Source organism: Xenopus tropicalis, chromosome 4 (assembly GCF_000004195.4).
Source record: "Xenopus tropicalis strain Nigerian chromosome 4, UCB_Xtro_10.0, whole genome shotgun sequence".
Taxonomy (NCBI): domain Eukaryota; kingdom Metazoa; phylum Chordata; class Amphibia; order Anura; family Pipidae; genus Xenopus; species Xenopus tropicalis.
This window is the reverse complement of record NC_030680.2, coordinates 80,396,908-80,423,557: the sequence shown is the minus strand read 5'-3', so window position 1 is coordinate 80,423,557 and position 26,650 is coordinate 80,396,908. Positions and strand designations below refer to the sequence as shown.

Sequence of the window (26,650 nt, the reverse complement as noted above, 5' to 3'; positions counted from 1 at the left end):
ATATTATTAATGCAGCCCTGCCCACTGCAATTCTTAAACATATTCAATGTCTATCTGATGATTATAGGATGAATTTCACCTATTTCTTATGTAGTACACTGGATTACATAGAAAAGCAAATGGGCATTATGATCAAATTTCACCTTATCTGGTCTTTGAGCTGCTTTATGCTGTTAAACAACATATAGGCAACTGACAGCTGAGAGCCCAAACTGTAATCTCTCTTTTACTTTAAAATAAATGCTGTAAATGCTGTTTACTACCTTGTTGAGGATTTCAGCAGTCTGGGCAGCATGATCTTTAAGTGCGGTTGCCTATGCCGTGTCCCTTCTTTGCACAGTATTGTCAGACTACTGCAATTAATGCTATGCAAATGACTGGGGAATGCACAGTACAGCTTGTCCTGCCCTCACTGTTCCTGGCTGCATTGGCAATGATAGCAATTAACCTGAAAACTGAGTAGGCAGAAAGAAAAGGATCAAGCATTTTGGTAATAGCGACCTGTTAAAAAAAAAAAAAGAATCTTTCCAAAAGATGTACGAGTTGTAATATGTGCAACTAGATAGCAAGAAGAATTGAACAATTACATTACAAGAAAAGACAAAGTTAGGTGTGTTCCTTTTAAAGAAAAGTCACTTGTGAGGGGACATGATACATGACAACACATAGCTGTTCATTATTGACAAATAGTGTTTTTTTAACATATAAATGGACAAGAGGCCATACTTTTAGACTGCAGTAAGGGCATTTTCACCTGAAGCAATGGAATAGTTCATCAATGTTAGGGCAGTGAGTGTGGAATGCTCTGCTGGGTGATGCTGTTTCAGATTCCCTTAATGGCTTTAAATTGTGCTTGGATATATTCTTGGGCATGCAAAATACTCAGGGAAACATTTAATTTTGTGCATGTACAGTGGTGTGAAAAACTATTTGCCCCCTTCCTGATTTCTTATTCTTTTGCATGTTTGTCACACAAAATGTTTCTGATCATCAAACACATTTAACTATTAGTCAAAGATAACACAAGTAAACACAAAATGCAGTTTTTAAATGAGGGTTTTTATTATTTAGGGAGAAAAAAAATCCAAACCTACATGGCCCTGTGTGAAAAAGTAATTGCCCCCTGAACCTAATAACTGGTTGGGCCACCCTTAGCAGCAATAGCTGCAATCAAGCGTTTGCGATAACTTGCAACGAGTCTTTTACAGCGCTCTGGAGGAATTTTGGCCCACTCATCTTTGCAGAATTGTTGTAATTCAGCTTTATTTGAGGGTTTTCTAGCATGAACCGCCTTTTTAAGGTCATGCCACAACATCTCAATAGGATTCAGGTCAGGACTTTGACTAGGCCACTCCAAAGTCTTCATTTTGTTTTTCTTCAGCCATTCAGAGGTGGATTTGCTGGTGTGTTTTGGGTCATTGTCCGGCTGCAGCACCCAAGATCGCTTCAGCTTGAGTTGACAAACAGATGGCCGGACATTATCCTTCAGAATTTTTTGGTAGACAGTAGAATTCATGGTTCCATCTATCACAGCAAGCCTTCCAGGTCCTGAAGCAGCAAAACAACCCCAGACCATCACACTACCACCACCATATTTTACTGTTAGTATGATGTTCTTTTTCTGAAATGCTGTGTTACTTTTACGCCAGATGTAACGGGACACGCACCTTCCAAAAAGTTCAACTTTTGTCTTGTCGGTCCACAAGGTATTTTCCCAAAAGTCTTGGCAATCATTGAGATGTTTTTTAGCAAAATTGAGACGAGCCATAATGTTCTTTTTGCTTAAAAGTGGTTTGTGCCTTGGAAATCTGCCATGCAGGCTGTTTTTGCCCAGTCTCTTTCTTATGGTGGAGTCGTGAACACTGACCTTAATTGAGGCAAGTGAGGCCTGCAGTTCTTTAGATGTTGTCCTGGGGTCTTTTGTGGCCTCTCGGATGAGTTGTCTCTGCGCTCTTGGGGTAATTTTGGTCGGCCGGCCACTCCTGGGAAGGTTCACCACTGTTCCATGTTTTTGCCATTTGTGGATAATGGCTCTCACTGTGGTTCGCTGCAGTCCCAAAGCTTTAGAAATGGCTTTATAACCTTTACCAGACTGATAGATCTCAATTACTTTTGTTCTCATTTGTTCCTGAATTTCTTTGGATCTTGGCATGATGTCTAGCTTTTGAGGTGCTTTTGGTCTACTTCTCTGTGTCAGGTAGCTCCTATTTAAGTGATTTCTTGATTGAAACAGGTGTGGCAGTAATCAGGCCTGGGGGTGACTACAGAAATTGAACATTGAATTGATAAACCACAGTTAAGTTATTTTTTAACAAGGGGGGCAATCACTTTTTCACACAGGGCCATGTAGATTTGGAGTTTTTTTTCTCCCTTAATAACGTAAACCTTCATTTAAAAACTGCATTTTGTGTTCAATTATGTTATCTTTGACTAATAGTTAACGGTTTTTGATGAGCAGAAACATTTAAGTGTGACAAACATGCAAAAGAATAAGAAATCAGGAAGGGGGCAAATAGTTTTTCACACCACTGTATATGAATACACTGTTCACACTGACAGCATATTTTGGAAAAGTAAGGGTTTTATGCCTGGAACTCTACTTTTGCATGTATATCCCAGCTACCAATCCAATGCAGCATGCTAGCATTGATTATAGAATTGCAAGTGAACTGTGGGGCACAACATTGTGCTTGCTTAGTCTAAAGCTGTAGTTCCCACACAGTGTGGCAGGTCCCCTTGGTGGGGGCTCAGCCTTAGTTTGAGGAAGATTTGGGATATGAATGCCTGTTTGCTTTTCTAGATACACCTAAAATCCCAGATTAAAAGGTCAATTAAAGTGAGATTTTGATCAGATATTTATTAGCTGTCATATGGCTGAATGACTAATATACCTGAATTTTTCTATATTTGCAACCCTGCTACGAGATAAGGGGGACCTATTCAATGATTGGGCTTTGGGAGGGTAATTTGAACTGAAAAAATACAACCGCTAGTCTGGGTTTCAGTAGAGAAGTAAAATGAATAATTGGTCAGAAGAAAAGGTAATGTAGGTATAGAAACTTTTATACGGAAAGCTTGAGGTTTTCCAGATAATGGATGCTAAGTCTACTAAAATCATTAAACAATAAATAAATAGGATTAAACAGGATAATTAGGATAGAATTTTGCCACCAATATGGATTCAAGTAGCTTAGTTACCATCAAGTACAAGGTACTGCTGTATTACAGAGAAAAAGGCAATTATCTTTAAAAATTATAGCTTAATATGGGAGATGGCCTTCCTGTGAACTTGGGAGCTTTCTGGACAACAGGTTACTGCATAGGGAATCCTATACCTGTATCTCTAAATGCTAAGAGCCAGTAACCTGGCTAAAATAATAATATCTACTACGGTGGCTCTCTCATATGGAGCACAGTGACAAACAAAAGACAGGTTGCAGACCACTACTGACACCACCAACAAAACAATTTTAGCTGCTTGATAACTCTTTCTAATGAACTAATCAGCTGAGTCAGTATTGGTATTGTGACTGTTTTCACTTTGCAGTAACTATGACATTGCATTGTCCCATGGCTCGTTTTAAATTGACCTTTTTGTGCATGTGTTCGATCAATATTTGGATATCAGTCATAATCAGTTCATCCAAACTAGGGCATTCTAAACTGGTTCAATAGCCATGATTCCCTGGTACATGCCTAACCCAAAAGGTCATGTGCAGACTTGAAATGATGCATGGAGACAGGTTTATAAAATGTAACATTTGTGTGCTAAAAGGAATGCAACCCAGCAGTGTGAAGAAGGCCCCTGTGGCTCTGAAAGGTTCAACCAGGAAGGGTTGGAATGGGACCTATAGAACAAAGACTGATAGGAAATGCATTATTCTGATTTCTTTCAGAAAGAAGACAGACTGTGTTCATCATGACAGATACAGGCACATGTAAAATAATGTCACTGAAATGGAATGCAAGAGATGACAATGATGCCTTTCCTTTTTTTTTTTTTTTACTCCTAGATTAATGCAGAGAAATCTCCAGAAGATGTTTTTCTCCACATCTGCTCAGCTGTGGATTCTGTTTTCTGAGGGAGAAGAGATAGAAATGTGTACATAGTGTATATTCATATTCCAGTTCTATATTTGTGAATCAAACACTGAAATCTGCTCTCCTGGCTGTCGCATGGTTTACATTAAGCAATTATTTTACAACTAAATAATAATTCATCTATAAAAATAAAGATCTCTATCACTTTGTTATATATACAGTATATATATATATATATACACACAGTATATATATATATATATAGTACTACAAAGTCGATTTCAAGCAGAGAGAGTACTTCCTATTTAAAGCTTTAATAGAAGATGAAGCACAGAGGGGCTCATTTAGTAACACCGGACAAATTAGCCCAAGGACAGTTACCCTTAGCAACCAATTAGCTTGGATACAAATACAGCAGGATGAATAATAAAAGCAAATCTCCAATTGTTATTGGTGACGACAATAGAGCAAATTTTCCTAGTTAGTAAATGAACCCCAGCGAGACTTCAACTGGCCCAAGGTGATAACATGGGAATCAAATCTGGGCTTCCATGTGGCAAAATCCAATATCTGATAAGATACTCCACTCCCCTGAATGTATAACTTTACATAATACTGTCATTTTGTCCCTCACATGCATAATACAGAAAAAGAGATTTCATTTGGGAAAATTAATTTCTTGCAGGCTTGTGCACCAGAAAGCATATAAAAATGCAAACCAAAACTGACAACGGGTATGAAATAAGCCCTAGCAAGGACAGCCTGATGGACTAAATTCAGAACGTTGTTCATTTCAGCCTGACAACATAGGGTTCTTACACAAGGTTTCTTTGTATACATTATATGCTTTATACGTCAAGTAGTGTTTATGCAAGTTCAATATGTATCTCTGTTGCATGCTGCAAGTGTAAAAATGCAGCATGTAACACAACTACACTACAAAATAAACTCAGCTGCTGGTAGGTACAATCAGGAACATTAAAATGCAATCACTTGGCCTATGCCTTTAGGTGCACTCAAGCCTGCATCTCAAACGCATTTAAAACATGCAAAGAATGCCTGCGTGCAAGAACCATTAAAGATGTAGTGAAAAGTGGAGCCTTTTAAATATCCTCACACCATAATCTACTAGGCTTTGTCACTACAAAGTTGCCAGAAATAAGATGGGCTACATGGCATACTGAGTAGCTAAGTAGCAGTCTACCAAGATACTAGCATTCCTACCATTTTTAGAAAGCACCTGAGGCAGTAAGGCTAAAGAAAAATAATTATTACATTATAACAAGCAGCAGTGGGGCTAATTAATGTATGTACAGTTACCCATGGCAGCCAATTATACATTTGTTTACATTTCTGTAAAACCTGAATTGGACTCATGAAAACCAAATGCTGATGAGTTTGTTCATAAATGGATCCCATGGTTTAAATAAACCAGTCTAAAGTGTAACTTGTTTTTGTTTGGGCATTCCTGGTTGGTGCTAGCAAAATGATTGACATGGGGGAAACACAGCAATTGCTAGAGGAAAATACTACAGCTGTATACTACCCAAAAATAGCACCACTGCTTTGCTAAACAAAAAATAAAACGTTTATAACAAAAAGCAGAAAATGCTATTTTTTTGTCTATCCAACCTGTGATTTTTTTTTTTAGTAGTAAAAAAAGCCAGTTAACGGTGGCATGGCAGTCATTGCATGGTACACTATTTTCCCTAGATCATACAGCATGGCTTCTGATATCAAACAGGCGGCCATCCCTTTGGCAACTGGACATTTAGAATGTGGAATACCAAATGGGAATATGACTGGAAGATGTGCAAACTGCTTTGTCCTGTTTAATAACATACATGTTCTCACTTCAATGAAATTACATGTCAATAAATGTGCATGTCAAAAAAAATCAATGCCGTGTACCTATATCTTGTACTCTAATGATTGCCTACTGTGTGACTCTAGATGAATATTCAAAATGTTTTACTGTAAGAGTGGTATTGTTACCAAGCAACATCATTGGTGAGGTTTCTCCATTAACCCATTATTCACAAAGGAATGTAGCTTGAAAATTGCTGATAGGAAAAAAAATGTAGCCCTGTGATCCTATGTAAGATTCCAGTCACAGCAGTGTTTGCAAGGAGCTCCTCCCAAACTCCAAAACCATGCAGGAAGGCGATTGAGATTGTAAGCTCCACTGGAGCAGGGAATGAAATATGCATTTTACTTGCTATAAAGCATAACAGAATATAGCTGTGAACACACATATACTACATAAACAAGACCAGCATTTAATATGGATATTAGGAATCACCTGAAAATGAATTGAATGACCTAATAAAAGTATGGCCAAGGAACTCCTTGGTGACTTCCAGTAACTAATCAGGTATACTTCCCTGTACGATAGTGCCAAGAGTGTTCATTCTAACATTTTCTGTTAGGGAATTTAGATGTATAAATCGCTTATATAAAAGGCAAACTGCCTTGCTGTTACAGATAGCTTATTAACCCATCAAGAGAGATACTGTGAACTGGAAAGCAGCAGCTGAGATTTTAATTGGTAGGGAAGTTTCTACCCTACGATGGGGGAATGAGGATGGGGATAAAAATAAATAATAATTATATGATCAGAAGAGGAGGGTACAGAATAAGGGGGGGTTAAAATATGTATATACTTAGGGGCTGATTTACTAACCCACGAATCCGACCCGAATTGGAAAAGTTCCGACTTGAAAACGAACATTTTGCGATTTTTTCGTATGTTTTGCGATTTTTTCGGATTCTGTACGAATTTTTCGTTACCAATACGATTTTTGCGTAAAAACGCGAGTTTTTCGTATCCATTACGAAAGTTGCGTAAAAAGTTGCGCATTTTTCGTAGCGTTAAAACTTACGCGAAAAATGCGCAACTTTTCGCGTAAGTTTTAACGCTACGCAAAATGCGCAACTTTTTACGCAACTTTCGTAATGGATAGGAAAACTCGCGTTTTTACGCAAAAATCGTATTGGATCCGAAAAATTCGTAAAGAATCCGAAAAAATCGCAAAACATACGAAAAAATCGCAAAGTACCGATCATTACGAAAAAAACGCAATCGGACTCCATTCGACCCGTTCGTGGGTAAGTAAATCAGCCCCTAACTGTATGATGCAACCACTGGCACTTATTTGTGGCCTTGTTCCTTTATATGGTAATGGAACTGCTCAATGACTTCTTCTAGACTAACATTTTACAAAAGAGGGTACATTACGCCCAGTATAATATTAAAAAAAATTACCTAATGCAAACCAGCGAGAGAGACACGGACATCTTCTAAATTTCAAAGAAAAGATTTTAAAAACTTTTCCGGTTGCCTTAAAACATGATCCCTTTGGCTTCTGCAGCTTAAAAAAAGTCCTTCCATAAGGAACAAAGCAGTTACTTTGCCATACCTGTCAATAGCTACCTTCTAAATCTAATGGGATCTAAATCCTATACTAGTTAAACCCTGTGATTGCACAGCATGCATCTAAGGGGTTAACAAACCAAGGAATAACAAAGACCAATTCATTATACCCGATGATGCATTAAAAACATGAAGCAGCAAGGTGTTCTTGTGTACTGCTGCATCAGTGCCCTAGTTTGCCTACTGTTGATCATTGTCACACTCCTTTTAGAAAGCTGTTTGCAAATTGCTATGAACAGAGGACTGTCAACCAAAAATTACACTGTGTTGCTATTTTGCGGTTTATTTCAGTGACAGGTTTCCTTAATATAGCATAAACCACTGCCGCCCTTCCCATTTAAGCTTGCATGACTGAAGCAACATGCACTCAACTCAACTCAATGTTATTGGTTATAAAAAAAAATAAAAATATATATATATTATGTAATTTATATATTGCTTATATATAAATAAAATAAAAAAATCAGTGTTTGGTATGAATGGTCATTTATTGCATATTATTGGGAATCCCGATGGCTGTTTTGTGGCAGATTGAAACCATAGTGAATTTTATTTGTACCTGCCATGTCATATCCAAAACTTAAAGAGACACCAAGAATGACTATGGAGCTTTGATGTATCAACAGATGGTACTAATACAGTTTATTTCTCACAGTTCTCCTGACAATTGATTATTATGAACATACTTTGTACACAAAAAATGAGGGGGGGTGAAAAATAAAAGGGAAAAAAAAACCATACAAAATGTTTATACCTTGATCTTTTAGAGGGCTTAGCAGTTATGTCTGCTGTTAGCCCTGGGCAATGGGCTTAACTAGTATGACTAGTGGTCTCCCAGCAAAACTGCAAACCAGAATTTTGTGGACTTGAAGGATGGACACAAAAAACCCAGCAGTATAAAAAACAGCACGTGAACAGATCTAGCTCATTGCTTAGATTCTATGTAACCACTTGCTTAAATATTAATAAAAATACAATCTTTCATGGATTTTGTGCAGACTACAAAAAGGGGGAAACTACAAGACATATGACTTCCATTAGGCAGTTTTCTCGGGTGAGCTGCGGTGACAATTCCAGAAATTCAGAGGCAGAAGGCTGTGTATTTGATTTCAGAAATGACGACTAAGGAAGGTTAAGTGTTAGACTTCACACAGTTACTACAACTGGCACTTTTTTACCATATTTTGTACACATCACATGATCATCTGAACATTACATTTAAAAAATATATTTGAGTGAAAATTTTGACATTCACACACACCACGAGCTGGTTAAAGAAGCAGCAACAGGCCCCCACACTGTAGTGCTTCGGTTGTAGGTAAATAATCTGTGTCTGTGATTAAAAGCAGCTCAGATTTCAAGCAAAGACCTGCATTAGTCCAAAAGTGGGTAACTGGTTTCTTAAACAGTAAATCCTCCAAGAAAAACACTGTGGTTGGTTAAAACCTCCTCGAAATGTCAGTTTCTGTGCAAAATAATTTCACAGCAAAACTGCAAGCTAGTAAACTGGTTTGAATATAAATAGTTCACATTTTTTTTTTTTAATATTTCTTTAGTGTAGCCTTTGGAAAGAGTTATCTGTAACGGCGTACTTGGATTTCTTTTTCTCGTGTGTTCCCTGATACTGACCATCTAAAATAACATGGTGAAAAGATAAAGCTCCAAGTGAAATCATCCTCCTGCGCACATGGAATGTTCGGCTGCTGTGCAGGGACCTGGAACAGGCACAATGCAGGGCTGCAAAATGATGGCTCCTTCAGAGAAGGTCTCATGCTGTGAGCAGTATTTCTAAGGAAGTTGTGTATCTTCACACTCTGAAAACTCAACGGACAATTCTGCCACCCCATGTTCCTGGACTAGACGCCAAGCCCATTCTATTTGGTTAGTCGAAGTCACGTCATCTGTTGGCTGGAAAGTAGTTTGGATCGAGATAATTATAATTGGTGTTGTGGGGCATGCAGTAGTCTCTGTCTAGGAATGTCTCTGCTTTATAAATAGGCTCCAAGTGGTGGTCCTCTTTGTGGGTCTCTGTTTCATATAAACTGGAAAATACCAAATAGAAAAGGAGTTTTCATTCAGCAAAACACTTATGGGCTTATCAATTTTTTGAGTTAATGAATTTGAGCTTATTTGTTTTCAAAATAAAAAACTTGCGCACTGAATATGAAAAACTTGCTTGAAAAAAATGATTTCTGTAGATTTTTAGAGTTTATAAAATATGAAAATATGGCTGGACTTTGCCTAGGACAACTCCCATTGACATCTATAGAAATCGCAAGCTTTTAGATGGCAAAGTTCTACATTCGTGTTTGGGGGGGGAGTTGCAGTTAATAAATTCGGACATTCAAGTTTTTAAACCATAACTCAAATTGTGCAACTTTTAGAGCTAGAAAACTTGAATCTTGAAAAAAAAAAAATCAAACTCAAAAGTTGATAAATCACCACCATAGTCTTATATTTGAGATCACTGTCCTACTGAAAGAAGCTTCAACATTTTAAGTCAAAAAGTTTCTCCTGTAGTATTTCCCTGTATTTGGCTTTAACTATATTGCTTTTACTTTTTTTTTTTTACTTGAACAGCATTACCAGTCCCTGTTAAATACAGACCCCCCCCCCCCTCCCCCCAGCATACTACTACTACAGCCAGAATGCTCAGGATCTGGGGTTTTCTGGATAAAGGATCTTTCTCTTTGATTAAAATTAAGCCTATGGGAGATGGCCTTTCTATAATTCAGCGTTTTCTGGATAAAAAGTTCCTGAATAACAGATCCTCTACCTGTACCATCATACTTTACTGCAAGTATGGTGTTTGAGGTAAAAGCAGCATTAGATCTGAGCCCCACACATTGCTTTGACCTTTGTCCAAAAAAATCACTTCAAACCACAAAACCTATTTTTATTTTAATGGAGTCACTCACACTTTCATGGCAAAATTTAGATGTGCTTTTGTAAAGCTCTTTTTGACTGGTGAATCTAGAGCTTTGGTACATGGGGCATTTTATTTGTTGGCATACTTCATCAGAGAAGTGTCTGCCTTTGCCTCCTCCCTTTGACTTCAAGACACACACATTTTTTAAAAGTTTCTAGGGCCTTTTCCTGACAAAGCCTCGAGTTTCAGCCAAAATGCTGTATACATGTGTACATATTGATTCCTATGTAGCCTACATGTCCAGGATTTTTGGTGATTATAGGATTTGGCTAGAGACAAACCTAAGATTGGCATCTTAAATCTGTAACTTTATCCTAAAGGGAAATGTACACACAAACACTATTTTAGCTTTAAAAAGTATACAGTATGTGTATGTTTATTCGGGTCCCTCAGGCCAATTCGGCAGATTATCTGCCCTTGTACAGAGCTCCTTTGACAGGCCTACCTGACCAATACCTGTCTGAAATAAGCTGATACGGTCCTTGATCCATCTGGCAAATCAAACCTGCCTGATCAGCCAGATGGTTGATCAGGCAGGTTTGATTATTCTGTTGGATCTGTTGTCATCTCATTAATGTGGTCCTTGCTCCAATGGTTCATATTCCAGTCAGTTTACTGTAATCATTTGGCCCTAGCATGATATTGCCCACGTTAGGTAGTGCTTTATAAATAAAGATATACATACATGCATGTAATGCAGTTATTTAAAAAACAAAGCAACTACTTTAAATATTAAGAAACATCAACTGCTTGTTATATGAAATATGTCATAGCCAAACCAAGGCTTAACTACTCACCAATCAGAGCATGAATCGCAGAAATCCACTGACATTTGAGGTGGGCAGTCCTGACAGTGCCACCGGATACCCTGAATGGGTTCTGTTTCGCAGTTATCACACTGTAAGACAAAGAATTATTTTAGTGAAGCAGATCTTTATAGCCATGTTCATATAAGTGCCTAGCACCCCCAAGCAAACTTGCATACACAATCAATTTTGAATGTATAATAAACTACAATATTTACTCTATCACCCTACCCAATTGGGGCATTAAGGCTGTCTCTTAGTTACACAGAAAATATTTTGTCACACAAAGAGAAGCAGAGTGTTGCATATCTCCATGAGACATGTAGGAAGTGTTGAAAGTTTACCAAACAGATTTGCTTTGACAGAGGTGGTAAACTAAATACTCTATGACCATATGGTATAAACATTTCTATGAATTATTTGCAAGGAATTTTATTAGCCCTGAAAGTGTAATAAAATGATTTGTGTTAATATTCTAAGTTATAGATCTTTATATAAACAGTGAAAGGATAAACAGCCTTTAAGGAATTAATGCTGTCAGTATAGCAATCTATGAAGTTACACAAGAGATTCTGGTGACACCAGGTGGTCAATTCTGTAACTGCAAAATGAATGGATTACTTTGATGGATGGAGAGCATACTGCTTTTAAGCAATATACAGTAGTTCAGAGACTGCAACTGTGTTACATTTTAAATTAAAGAACCTACATCATTCTCTGGACTCAAGGTTGACATTATTTGAGCAACTGGGCATGGTCCACAGTCCTGATCCCCACCAGTAGCAACAGAACAGAGGTCATTACAATGATAAATACAAAATACAGTTAAATTAAAGATTAAGTGCTAAGTGTCAAAGAGATAAAAGAAGGAGATCCCTGCCCCTAGAACACCCTACCAAGATTTTTTGGGTGCCCCTGGATTCATAGGTAAGTTTAATTAGGTGGATGCCCTTTATTGCTTAGTTGGATGAATGATTTTACAATTATTTAGTATAGAAGTGCTTGTTATCTCAGTCTTGCATAGCTGGTTGCGCATACACCATCGAGTACTCTTAGAGGGCAGAAGGTGGGAGAAAGAATGCGTGGAAGGTCTTTCAACAGTATGATTTGTGAGCAATAGGCCACAATTATGGAACATTTCTACAGTATATGTTTAAAATAATAATAAAAAAAAGCCAGCTAACACTGCCATATCTGGGGCAGTAATCACTGATTTGTTTTCCCATTTTTTTTACAGTTTGACCGGTGGAAGAGCCTGTATTGGCCTCATCTATCCCTGGTTGATATCAGGCAATTATAGATATTATCAATTGCAATCATCCCTATTATTTAAGGGTTAGTGAAGGGATTATACTTTACCAAGGAGACTAAGCTGTTAAAAACATTGTGCAAAGCCGATGTGCGAGACTGAGCCATAATTTTGCAGTCAGTTTTGTGTGTTAAGTGTGTGAAGGGTTTCTTAAAGATTATCATGGATTATACCTGGGGAAAGTGGTCTGAACTGACATCAGAACATGTATAATATGGAATTAACTTAACGGGAAGGGGTGTTTTGATTTGGTGATTTGTTGTAAGAAGGGAGGAAGGGTTTGATGTCGTAACTGGGGTGGTGGCCCCCTAGGTGGCAGCCACGGTGGGCCCATGCAACCCAGTTGGACCCTGCATTACCCTGTGTTAACACAGGTATTGTTTTCTACACTGGTGACTCCCCCTAAAACCCAAACACCATGCTTCAGGCCATACTGGTTAGCTCATGGGAAAGTCTGAAGAACCTTATTGTACACAAAGATGTACTTGGAGGTCATAAGATAAACTAGCGCGTAAGTTTATTATTGTAAATAAGAAATGGTAATATTTATTTGCAAATGAAAATATGAGAATCTGAGCGTAAAGGGCCAAATTAGCATATTGGTGCCCTTTATGTAAATTAATTATGTCCAATAAGGAAAGTCTCATTAAGGGGCAGATTTTTCAAAACACAAGTTCGAATACCGAATGGGATTTGCTAACCAAAGTGACCCGCGGTGAGATTCTGGTGAGTTTTCTTAATGCCAGATTTCCAGGCAGCAGGACTTGATGGGTGGCAGAGCAAAAAGAGAGAATTTTAACTCCCATCCTGGAGGGTGGGCCCTTTAACCCATAATGCTCCTGCGTACACATTGAATGTCTGAGAAACAAGCCGTGTAAGTGGTGGCAGTTTTGACAATTTAGAGTTTAAAAAAGGCAAATAGGAAGGGAGACAAATGAATTAAAGGTTAATATAATGGTAAAGGCACCAGAGAGAGGAGTAAAGTAACACAGAAATGGCCACATAAATCCAAATGCATTGACAATAAGTAATCAATGCTATATTATTGACAATGGTAATCTTTTTAAAGTTCTTTTTAAAGTTCTGTTTTATCTATTTCTTTCTAACCATTACTGCAACCTCCACACTTCATAACCTTAATAATCTATTCTTTGAACATAAAAGGGTGGTAAAATACTTCCAGGAATGGAGTTAATAAATGTTCAACAGCCTTCTTTTTCTATTCACTCAGGTATGTATGGCTTTAATTAAGTTACCTTTATTTAAGAAACAACTTACTTTGAAGCCAACATGTTGCACAAACCCACTCTGAGCCCGCATCTGATGTAGTTTTTGTTTTTTCAATTTCTTCAATTCAATGAGCTCCTTATATTCTGCTAGGCCATGGCAATCAACATGAATATCTTCATCATCCTAAGTATTAAAAACAATAAAGTGAATAGCATAGCACAACAGGAATGTAAGCAATATCTGCTGTGTACTGGATATGGTTATGAGCCTGTGCTCATAATGTCTTCAGTAACGCTCATGCCCTTGAGTAATAGGTCATTACAACATGCCTAACATAATAGCACAACCACCTGCGCAATAACACAGGAAAAAAACTCAGGCATGCAGCTAACCAATATAGTAACCTAAGCAAGAATATATGAAGTTATGAAATTTCAGTAGAAAGGGACATACATTCGATTCCTTTATGTCATAACCAAACCATCCTACACTCAAGGACAGATTATCTGTAGATGGCACATTGCATAAATAAGAAATGGTCATTATAAGAAACTTTCCTATATTTAAATGATTTCTGAATTAACTTTTTTTTCTACTTAAAATTGTTGTCTGTCCCTTTCCATTCCCTGCACTACAGGTTCTAACTCTTGATACAGTGTGGAAAAAGCCAAGAAGGCAAGGCATTGTGGGAATCTTAATACATACTACAGTGAGCTACCACAAATAAACAGGCAAAGTCAAAGATGGGAACTTAAAATATGATTTACTAGCAAAATGTATCAAATAATATGCTGGGCTATGATGGCAATCTTCACGTAAAGATTGCAAAGTCTAGGCCATAGGGTAAGCTTACATAGCATTGTATTCAATGCACAATACTCACTATGAGGCAGGAAAGTTACAAGATAAATTACATGCCAATAGAATACCTTTTATGCCCAAACAAGAGGTATTTGTGCACAATGGCTATAGTTTGTGTATCTTTTCTAGGAAAAAAACTGCCACAATTTCAGGCATTTTGATCACTTCCATTTGTAAAAACTTGCTGCAATCAAAACATCCTAGAAAATCAATAAGGCCTCAAATGGCACCACGTCTTAGTAACAAAAAGATATATGGGGGAAGAAAGAATTAATTTACATAAAAACAAAGTAGATATGTTTTACCAGCATCAAAGTTAGATATTATCCAGTGCTTCACAAAAAGATCTTTAAAATCTGTGTTATTTCATATTACCGATATTTCTTCATCGCCAGGTGGATCCAAGTCTCTGCTATTAAAACTTAAACGGTCATCTTCTTCATCCATGTACACAGGGGGTTCATGGGATGTCATGAAGGTGGATGGTCTAAAGAGATACTTGTTAAGGGCGTGCTGTCGTTTGCCTGAAGACTAAATTGAAATAATTTAAAGTTAAGCCAGATGTTGTTTCATCATTATATATGTATTCATTTTTTTCATGTGAATTATATTTCTACTGGAAAGCAAAGCAAAGCTATATTACAAGCACCAAAGAATAAACATTTTGTACTTTTCTTCTTTTTGTACTTTTCTTTAACTACAAAGAGTGCAGTGTTATTATTATCACATATTTATAAAGTGCCAACATATTTTTGCAGTGATGTACAGATTTATATAGCATCAAGCACCTAATACATTTACAAGCAGCCACTAACTGATACAAGAGGTAAAGACGGTCCTGCCCAAAAGTACTTACAATATGGAACAAAAGATACTTGTGCCAACACAGTTTTTTTTATTCAGGTCATTATGCTTTAATACAACTGTCCATATGCCAATTTTTACTATTTTTGCAATAGTGCTGTTTGAGCTACCTTATCCCTCTATTTAGAAGTATAGATTAAAATCCAAAGGTGCAGCCAATTCCCTTGATCTTTGGACAATATGGCCCCACAGGCAATCTGATTAAATGCCACACAAGCTGGTGACAAGCTACAGTGTTCTAACTAACTTTTCAAGATTTAAGCTTTTGTGAATGGATTTCCACAAGTTATTACTTAAAAAAAATCAATTTCTAATCTTACCTTTTTAGCATACATGTATAAATTAGGTGTTCTTCCAGGCACTGGTAAGCCAGCTTTTGTCAATTTTATAAAGTATTTCTGCACTCGACTTGCCACCTAAAAAAATAAAATTAAAAAATGACACATCATCGTACATAGTATCGATATTCAAGTAATACACAGCTATTATATAAAATCCAAAAAGTGTTAAGGGATAATCAGAATCTTAGCCGAACAGGGTGCAAATCTTAGCCATAGTAAAGGTGGGTCCGGGTGCTCATGCCCCAGACCTTCACCTTAGGGAGCCATCATGGAGAAAATCACATATAGGAACGATGTAGGCAGGCACTCAGAATTCCCAGAATAGTATAGCAAAAAGCAGCCAAAAAATAGTTAAAAAAACAAAGTTTATTTAATCCATATATACAAAAAAAGAAGCCTTACATGTTTCTTACCAATAGGGTACTTAATCATAGGCCTATGATTAAGTACCCTATTGGTATGAAACGCACAAGGCTTCTTTTTTTTTTGTATATATGGATTAAATAAACTTTGTTTTTTTAACTATTTTTTGGCTGCTTTTTGCTATACTATTCTGGGAATTCTGAGTGCCTGCCTACATCGTTCCTATATGTGATTTTCTCCATGACAGCTATTATATAGTCAACCTTAAAGGAGAAGTAAAGCCTAACTAAAGAAGGCAGAAATTTTGTACATTATGTTTTGGACTTCTGTACCAGCCCAAGGCAACCACAAACCCTTTAGAAGAGAAGATCTGTGCCTCCAAATATGCCCCCAGTAGCTCCCTATATTCTTTCATTCTGATTCACTGCCATGCTCTGTGCTACAGTCAGTTACTGAGCTTAGGGACAGATTCACAATATACTGTATATAGAGCATATACATATCACAATATGAGGCTGATTACTAAATAACACAGATTATTTACTGGATGGCAGCTCTGAAACCAGTGCAGTTAGCAGCAGAATTTAATAAATCAGCCCTGTAGCATCACCCTCTCAGGCAGGCAAACCTCATTTTCTGCTTGATAATTTGCGATGACCCCTAAACTTAGCTTCTCAACAGCTGCTCAGAACACACTGAACATGTGAGTTTCACAGACACTTTCCAAGATGGAGAGCTCCTGTGATGAGTCCTGGATCATTGCTGCTATTAAAATGCTATAACTTTAGGCTGGTGCTGTAAGTACATTATATAAAATATAGCATTTTTAGCCATATTAATTTTAGGGTTTAGTTCTCCTTTAAATAACAAAAATAAACTACCATCTCTCTCCATAAATATCTAGTAAGCTTTTACTCCTCCAATGTAGTTTAATAGCAAGCTATTAGATGTTTACTTTATTCTGAGTTTAGTCTGAATTACTTGTGTTTTTCACATAAAATCAAGGGACAGGGCATGGAGGAACAGTTGCTTTGGGAAGCATGTTGCTTACATTTGCAATATAATGCTGCATAGGAGTATATTTTGCAGGGTAACTGATGTACACGCTAAGGGGGAGATTTATTAGCGTTCAAGTTTTTTCCACAAATCAAGTTTTTTTGTGCTTTAAAAAAAAAAACTCAAATTCAAGTTATGGTTCAAAAACTTTAATGTCTGGTATTTATGAAGCACAAAAAACTCCAACTCGAATGCAAAAATTCTAAAAGCTTGTGAGTTTCTATTAAAGTCAATGGGGGTTGTCCAAGGCAAAGTCAAGGCAAATTTTGAAACTTGATTTTTCACGTTTGTAAACTCCAAAAAATTAAGGTATTCAAGTTTTTTATTCAAACAAGTTTTCACCATTAATAATTAAGCGAGCATTCGATTTAGAAAAACAAACTCGAATTCACAAACTCAAAAATTTATAGATAAGCCCAAGCCCAAGTCAACATAAGTCAAGCACAAGGCTACATATAAATTGTCAGAAAGCAAAGATACAGCCTTAGTTGTTAAAGGAAAAGTAACACTAATTTTTTTTTACGTGAAAAAGCTATTCTACCCTGCACCAATAACTGCCCTATCCTGCAAACCACTTAGTATTTTGAATGCTTTAAAAGAAAATACCTGTTAAAACTTGGCTTCCTGTTAATTGAACTAAGGCCATACGGCGAAGGAAGGAGCGGCAATCACTATGCGACGATCGATTAACTGAGTCTAGCCTTCCTTCTGTATAGCAAGGAGTCAGGCTAGACTCGATCAATCGATCGTCGCATAGTTGATGCCTGCTCCTTCCTTCGCCATATCTCCTTAGTTCAATTGACAGGAAGCCAAGTTTTAACAGGTATTTTCTTTTAAAGCATTCAAAATACTAAGGGGTTTGTAGGATAGGGCAGTTATTGGTGCAGGGTAGAATAGCTTTTTCACTTAAAAAATTTTAGTGTTACTTTTCCTTTAAGGCAATAGTTAATCACAAGGTCATATTTTCAATGCACAGATTTTATTCTGGGATGGAGGGGGGAATAAAGTGCAATAATACCTGTTTTGCAGTTCTATTTCCCAACTCATCAGCAATTTTCTGCCATCGCTTAGCCTCCACTTCTTCTGGTGGGTACTTCAGAAGTAATCTCTCCAGTTTTTTCTAAAAATGCATTAAAAAAAATACAATCACCCTCCATAAATATTCTTAGTTAAGAAAAAATATTTTTTTCTGCTTTAAATATAAACCAAGTAAAGCTTTCAAATAAAACTATTTTTGCTTGAGTTGAACTAAGTTGAATTAAATAAAGCTGGCCTTATACTTGCAGATCATGGTCGAGCAAGCATTTTTGAGCCCAAATTTGGCCACCCACAGGCCAACTATCAGGTCATACAAAGCACCTACAGGCCCCTCAAATGAAGTCCGCCTTAATACACCAATATGCTCCTCACACATGAGACCTACCAAAGAAAGAACGGGTAAATCACAAAAAAGTGGATATTATAGAATGGCCGAGTCAAAGTTCTAACTTTATCCTACAGAAATGTTGTAGGAGGACCTTAAGGGAAGTTCATGTGAGGAAGCCCACCAAAAAAAGATCATGTTTTAGGCCACATTTATGCAGAAATATTGAAAATTGAAATAGTCCGTACAAACTTTCAAGCACCAATCAATTAGTGAAAAAGTATGCAATAATTGTTAATTTTCATTTACTAACAAATATAATTTATGATAAGTATGAGGGTGGACTCATGTCTGGACCCATATACATTTATTTGGTAGTCAAGCCTAAGCTAAAAAGTAAAAAATCTAGGCATACATAGAAAGATCTTATCCTTTGGTAAGGTTGCCAAAACAGCAAATCTTTAATAATAAGATGGAGGGGCTAAATTTAGCTGGTATGATCCTTTGACCACTAGGCAAAAAACTGTACCATAATAAGCACCACATAAACGGCCAAAGGGAATTTTGGCATGACAGGATTTGTAAACCTACACAAGTCTGGCACTAGTTTTGGCCACATATGTGATTCCGCAGCCAACTTTAAAAATTGCTTGTTTAATTCTGAATAAAATCCTTCAGCTGTACAATTCTTTTAATGAATTAATAGAAAAATCATATTTGTGATGTCCAATTTACATTAATGTTCTGAACAGTGATCCCTAACCAGTGGGCTTGTGAGAAACATGTTGCTCACCATCCCTTAGGCCAGGGGTCCCCAACCTTTCTTACTCGTGAGCCACAGTCAAATGTAAAAAGACTTGGGGAGCAACACAAGCACCATAAAAGTTCATGGAGGTGCCAAATAAGGGCTGTGATTGGCTATTAGGCAGCCTCTATGCACACTATCAGCTTACAGGGGGATTTATTTGGTAGGAAATCTTGTTTTTATTCAACCAAAACTTGCCCCCAAGTCAGGAATTCAGGGGGCAGTGAGAGCAACATCCAAGGGTTTGGTGAGCAACACGTGGCCCCGAGCCACTGGTTGGGGATCACTGCCTTAGGCTAATGCCACACAGGGCAGATTTTCAGCCTGAGGAAGCCAAGAATCCTCTCCATGTGTGGTACTAGCCTTTGTTGTTGTTCCCGTTTGAAGGCTCATTTTTAATTTTAAGGCTTGGAGGCAATTCTGGAGGAAGAAAACCCAAGTTGACTGACAAAAAGCTCCTGAAACATTGTTCTTGCTTGTGTGCTCCCCAACAATTTATAGGATATAAATGCTGTTATGAATGATGTAGCTACCATGATAAAAAGCAATAGAAAGGCACAAAGAGGGTCAGCAAATGTTACAAAAACCTATGACTAAATTAAACCACTGCAGTGACATTGACAAGTGTAAAAGTTGCTTGATGAGAACAATTGTTAACACTGATTGCAAAAACTGGAGAAAAACAAACAAAGATAATGGACAAACAGGCATCAAATTATCATCCACTCATTATCTGAAGGCAGAACACAATTTATTCCCCATTACCTGTTCTTCTACACTCCACAACTGATTAAAGGTCCCAGGCTTGGTCTCCGTACATAGTCTACCTCCTATCTGCATTAAACACAATGGAAAAACAAAATGAAGAGAAATGAAATGGAGAAAACAAAAACCACACAACCCACAATGAAAAAGCAAACAAAAGGTTTGTCAAAAATAATATATAAAACAGTAATGGGATGAGAAAATAACAAAATTCACATAGTTGCCACAGAAAAAAGGCTTTGTCATAGTGTATATTATTTAATTTGTATTATAATTTCTTGAACATCTAAAGTGGCGTACGTGTAATAAAAGCTACCAGTAACATTAAAATGTTAATTAAAATGTAATGTATTGTTGCTCTGCATGGTAATGAGTTTGCTTCAGAAAACACTATCATAGTTTATATAAATATGCTACCGTGTAGCCCCAAAAATGACACTTAATCCGTTAACTACTATTTAAAGAATAGTAAGTATAAGATTAACTGTAGAATACAGTAGGCTTAGATCTTATATTGGAATCTAAACCCACTGTTTTCTACAGAGCTTATCTGCTATGTAACCTGTGCCTTTTCTCCTTTTTCAGATTGTTTGGCAGCCCCATTTTTACACAGCAGCTTATTTATACAGGTATGGGATCCCTTCTCCGGAAACCAGTTTTCCAGAAAGTTCCGATTTACTGAAAGGCCATCTCCCATAGACTCCATTTTAATCAAATAATTCTACTTTTTAAAAATGATTCCTTTTTCTCTGTAATAATAAAACAGTGCCTTGTACTTGATCCCAACTAAGATATAATTAATCCTTATTGGAGGCAAAACAAGCCTATTGGGTTTATTCAATATTTAAATGATTTTTAGCAGACTTAGAACCAAATTATGGAAAGATCCCTTATCCGGAAAACCCCAGGCCCGAGTATTCTGGATAACAGGTCCCATACCTGTATAACCTATAGTAGTGTTTCCGAAGCAAACACACCAGTTTTTCACAGGCAGGGAAACAGTACATTATATCTTTAAAACTCTCATTGTTTTGGTGTTAGTTACTTTAAACATTTATTTTAATGTACACTGAAAAAGTTGAGTACATTTTCTTTGTTTTATATTATGTCAATCTATTTTTATCTATGAATTCCTCTATCTAGTAGAAGTAAGTCCAAAACAACTGGACATTTCTGAGAGTAGTATAACGGTTTCACAACAGTTCAAACTTCCAGTCATGAAGGATTAACACCTGCATCAATGAGAATCATGGAAACCATTGTGACTGGATCATACCTTCTTACACCTGTCTATTTTAGCCAACACCTAACTGAATAAGTTCAATGGAGCCATTGTGATGGATGTCTGTGACTGTACTACCATCAAGGGTTTAAATGCCGGGGAATTCCCTACCAGTCAATTGAACTGAAGAAGCCACTCGAATGAATGGTGAAACTTTAACAAGAAAAAAGTCTAGCTGTTTTAAACTTAATTCTACTAAATAGAGGAATTCAAAGATAAAAATAGATGTTGTGCATAATGTAAAACAAAAAGAAAATATACATCTACTCATTCTCAGTGTACATTAACAAATGTTTAAAGTAACTTACAGTTCAACTGACAGTTCAGTTTTAGTGATAAAGCCACTCGAAAGAGTGGCAAAATGTTTTCAAGAAAAAAAACTCAGAAAAGTCCAGTTGTTATAGATTTAATTCTACTACATACTGTATATGACATACGAGTTCCTCTGTTAAAAGACAGTACCCAACAAAACATGCAATAGGTCTGTTACCTGTGAGTGACCACTTGTAGAGCCTTGTTGGTTATCACTCTGGGGTAAAACAGAGTATGAGGCAGTTTCTCGATCTTTACTGTTCTCTGTATTCTTCTGAGCATTAGCGGATATTCCAACTGAAATGGAAAAACTATTAAGTCAGGTTAAAAAAAAGAGGAGTGCATATGCACAAAAACCAAAACAAGTTTCTGTACCTACCTTTATCAAAACTTAGTTTTACTCTTCGAGAATTATGCTTTCGTTTTCTTAGTTCTCTTTCAAAGTTTCCAAGCCCCGTTGTATATTGTTCCCATGATACTTCTGGCAACTGGACAATCCTCTGAGGACATGGTATTCCAATATCCATCTAAAAGGTATCAAAAGAATTAAGTCATTGAGCTGACAGTAGCTTCATATATTAACCAACTCCTATTAGTTTTGAGTTGTCTTTCTTAGACAATATGTGTGAAAAAAATTGTAAAGAGTTGCTCTCTGTAAAGTGAGACACATGCCTACCCATCTGCTTGAAAGATATTGTGAAACCAAAGAATCTTGCACACTTATGGTATAAAAAAGCCATACTAGCAATACTGCAATGAGTATTTTGTGGTGCAGAAGAAAATTTCAACACCTATATTAGCCAAACAGTAATGGCTTTCCAGGTACTCATCTGGCAGCTTGAGGTAAGCTCAGATTTCAGTACACATCAGCTTTAGCTTTACAATAAAGTATAGACAGGGCTGACATTCTGTTGTGAAACAAGAAAAGCTGTTAAAAAGCTAACACACGTTTTAAAATGTTTACCAATAAGTGTAAAATATTAAATCACGAATGCATTAAAGTAATACTGACACCCCATCAAAGCTTTTTTTTCCCTTGTGTGTGTAACTTTCAGACCCAAGTAACAGTGGAAATTGAAATGCAATGGTAATTTCTAAGCACCTTAAACTACTTCAGAAAAAATGTATGGCTTGCTGAACTGTGCACAAAGAAATATCATTGAATGGGTACAATACTTAACTTGGGCATGTTTATGGGGTTATTCAATAAAAGGCACTAAGCAGAAACTCTTAGCACCAATTATCAGGCTAAATTTACTGGTCACCCGTTAAAAAGCAAAAATCTTATTGGTTGCTGTGGCTTACTGCTCCTAGGCTAACTTAGTGCCTTTTATTACATGTAGGGAATACTGCCCAAAGATTAATAACATGACTTTGGAGTACATTTTATGCATTAAACTTGATTAAATTGTGATTTAAAGTTTTCTCTTGTTTGCATTTGTATCTCTTATTATTGTCTTACAAAATTAAGATTAGGCAACACACAGATGATCTAGCAGTACAGATTGCCAACCATTCAAATGCTTTTGGAAATCATAGAAAACTTAACTTGTACAGAAAGAAGTACTGGCAGGAGTGTGGTTTTAGGTTAATAGACAATGCATAAAGGCAATTATTTACCTTCTTTAAAGTAAAAAGCAATATACAGGTAAGGAAACTTATCAAGAATGCTCTAGACCTGGAATTTTCTAAATTTTGGGTCTTTTCCTAATCTCGATCTCAATACCTTAATACTACTAAAATATTTAAATTTTAACCCCAATAGGATTGTTTTACCTCCAGTAAGGATTCATAATATCTTAATTAGGATATATTACAAGGTACTGTTTAGTACTAGAGAGGAAACTATTTTTTTTAAAAAATTGAAAGTTTGATTAATTGGACTCTATGGGAGATGGCCTTCCCAGAATTCAGATCTCTCTGGAAAAAGTTTTTTTTTTTTTTGGATAACTGATAACAAACCTGTACTTGTATACTTGGCAAACTAATAAATTAATCTGGTTTCCATGGATGCCAAACCTGTACTCGCACCTCTTTGCTGATGATACCCAAATATCTTAACTCCGGTTTCTTTTTGCTTGTCAGTCATTTATATTGGATGTCCTATCACTACCTAAACTAAACAACTCCATGACAGAAAAAGGTCCCTTTCCTCCAGGCAAAAGCCATAATGTCCCAGAACGGTCTATTAAATAGCAAATCCATTATTACCCCAATATCCTCAGCCTGATGACATATTTTTACCCCTGATTTTGCTCTGTCATTCACTGCTCATATCCAATAAATACCTAAAATCATGTAATTGTCATCATTTTTAAAAAAAAAAAAAATTCTCAAAGCCACAGCTTTCACCTTGCTGAGTCCCACATTGGGTCTCTCATATTCCATCTTTGTACAGAAAAAAAGCATAATCAATGTTTATAAGCATATGGTGAATTGACTAATACATTAACATAAAATCAGTACTCCACTGTCACTATAAAAAAAAAAGGAAGAGAGGCATTGATACAATACGTTGCTCCAGTTTACCTTTAAAAATAATTATTGGCATACCAAACTGACTACAAGTAGTGCAAGTGTGGCAGCAAAAGGCTGAACCCTGAGGAAGCAGTGCGTTGTGCAGATGAAAATGCACACCTACAAAAGGTACCTTAAATTTATGTGCAAAAAAAACAAACATTTTTATTGTAACTGGTCTTTTAAAACAATAACTTTCAGAGACATAAACAATTATTAATTGTCAATCTGTAGTGTGTTTCTGTAGAAAAACATTTGCAATATATGATCCCTTAAATTTGCAGTTATTCTTTCATGATTTGAAATAATACCAAAAGATAGTAAAAGTGTAACATTTATAAGCAACTTTTATATTGATCAATTCTGTTTCCACTAAACACTAAAAGGAAATGTAGAATAAACTTCTTGTTTTATCATATTTGGAGAATAAGTACAGTATAGCAACCATTAAGGTCTCTCAACCTTACGGTTTCAACCTTATTTTTGTAATTTGGATCACCATACCTTGAGCCTGCTAAAAAACATTTTATATACCCAACTGGAGTGCAAATGACAAAAATAAATGTTACACCTCTTTCAAAAGAAGTCAGAAGGAACCTTTTTCATATTGTAACAAAAACATTATTTATATACCTTCTTCTGAAGTTTTTCCACAAATCCAATGGGATTAGCCAGTGCTTGCCTTTGGTATTGGCCTAACCTTTCCATGTCTTGAACAGCTTGAGTGCGCTGAGCCTCTAGCACAGAGATAGTCTGTAATAGCCTTTGATAACTGGAGGGAAAAGGAATACAGCTTTGCTCAATTAAATTACCAACTTCAAAATGTATAGTTCTAATCTTGAAAATTATCTCTAAACAGCAATCCAATATCGATTTGGAAAAATCAAGTAAGAAGGTTTAGGAGTCAATCACATAAAATGACAGAGGTATATAGGGATTACAGTACAGGGATTTGGACATCTTTATTGCATGATCATAAACATAACAAACAAACATCAGTTGCAGTGTTTTATCAGAAATTGTCAGCTGTACAACTGACAGCCCACAAGGGCACAGTACCACTGTGTGTGGGGTTGTGCCACCTTCCCATCAGTCCCTGCAGAAACCATACTTGCTGTGCATTGTTTTTAATTTCCTTTAATTAAATTTCAACAATAATAGGAAACTTTGAAGGAAACTAATGAATGGGGGGCGGAATAAGAAGAAAAACTAATGAGCGGGTGAAGCTAGAAGAAAGGTGGCATTTCAGAAGTGTTGAGCCCACCAACACTGAAGTCCTTCCAAGTTTGGCCCTTCCTACCTTTTAAAGGTAATGGCATGTGTAGCTTACCCTTCCAGAAATGCCTGGAAAACTGCATATAGCTTCCGTCAAAATTTGGGTTTTTTCTCAATAGCATAAATGCCCATTATTTTTATGAAAACTGCCTTCGCCAATGGTAGGCAGCATGGAAAGGTATTGTGCTAATGTAGCATTCTGGTATACAAGCATGTATGAACATTGAACAATTACTTTTTCTGGTTTAATCCTAGGAACTGCAAAAACCCATTTGAGCATTCTCTGGTTTTCTTCCACTTTTGACACATAGTTTAAATATTGGTTCTTTGGATGTGCTAAGCTTTTTAAATAAATCATTTTTTAATAGTTTCACCAACTCCTGATGACAGCTTAGATTTTTTTTTGTTTGTTTGTTTAATTAGCACCCAGGCAATTTACTATTGCAGTAAAAAGCTTCTTGGTGTGCATATAGTTATACAAAGATATAACCATTTACATTGTTATATTACTATTTATGATAGTACAGGTATGAGCCGGTTATCCAGAATGCTCGGAACCTGGGGTTTTCCGGGGGTCTTTCCGTAATTTGGATCTCCTTACTTTAAGTCTGCTAAACATCACTTAAATATTAAATAAACCTAATAGGCTTGTTTTGCCTCTAATAAGGATTCAGTATATCTTAGTTTGGATCAAGTACAAGGGTCTGATTTATTATTACACTTAAAAATTTGAATTATTTGCTAATAATGGAGTCTATGGCAGATGGCCTTTCCGTAATTCGAAACTTTCTGGATAACAGGTCCCATACCTGTACCAGGGTATTATAGTTTTCAATAAGACACATCTCTGCAGAAGAGTACACAACGTGCATCTTTTATTTTATTCTTTTTAGTTGCCTTCTGATGATCCTTTATCCTGTACATAAATTTTACATTTTAAAAATTATGACCCAGTATTTTGTGAACTTTCAAAGTGTATGTAACACATTAGTAAAACTTGCTAGCAAAAATGACACACTCTCCATTAATGACTTGACAAAACGAATTGTTTTAGATGCCACAAATTCATTCACAGATGCATGCTGATGGGCACATCCA

The 26,650-nt window shown here is 36.5% G+C and overlaps 2 protein-coding genes across 6 annotated transcripts in view; one reads left to right on the top strand and one right to left on the bottom strand.

Annotated features, from left to right (window-relative positions):
- The window catches only part of ak5 (adenylate kinase 5), a 112,093-nt gene extending 105,460 nt beyond the window's left edge, over positions 1-6,633 (top strand). The window contains exon 14 of one of the 3 annotated variants that reach the window (XM_012960520.3): positions 4,014-6,633. In XM_012960520.3, coding sequence (XP_012815974.2) covers positions 4,014-4,082 — 69 coding nt within the window. In that variant the 3' untranslated portion in view covers positions 4,083-6,633. The other 2 variants (NM_001112994.1, XM_031899783.1) reach the window with 2 other exon arrangements.
- Positions 6,634-7,943: 1,310 nt separating this feature from the next.
- zzz3 (zinc finger, ZZ-type containing 3) overlaps positions 7,944-26,650 on the bottom strand; it is a 42,904-nt gene continuing 24,197 nt past the window's right edge. For all 3 annotated transcript variants that reach the window (XM_002939644.5, XM_004913919.4, XM_002939645.3), the window contains exons 3-12: positions 24,911-25,049; positions 22,140-22,287; positions 21,939-22,057; positions 20,167-20,235; positions 18,252-18,353; positions 15,794-15,889; positions 14,985-15,140; positions 13,797-13,931; positions 11,201-11,301; positions 7,944-9,516 (exon numbers count right to left, since the gene is read on the bottom strand). In XM_002939644.5, the coding sequence (XP_002939690.2) occupies positions 9,372-9,516; positions 11,201-11,301; positions 13,797-13,931; positions 14,985-15,140; positions 15,794-15,889; positions 18,252-18,353; positions 20,167-20,235; positions 21,939-22,057; positions 22,140-22,287; positions 24,911-25,049 (1,210 nt within the window). In that variant the 3' untranslated portion in view covers positions 7,944-9,371. The remainder of the gene's footprint in view (positions 9,517-11,200; positions 11,302-13,796; positions 13,932-14,984; positions 15,141-15,793; positions 15,890-18,251; positions 18,354-20,166; positions 20,236-21,938; positions 22,058-22,139; positions 22,288-24,910; positions 25,050-26,650) is intronic.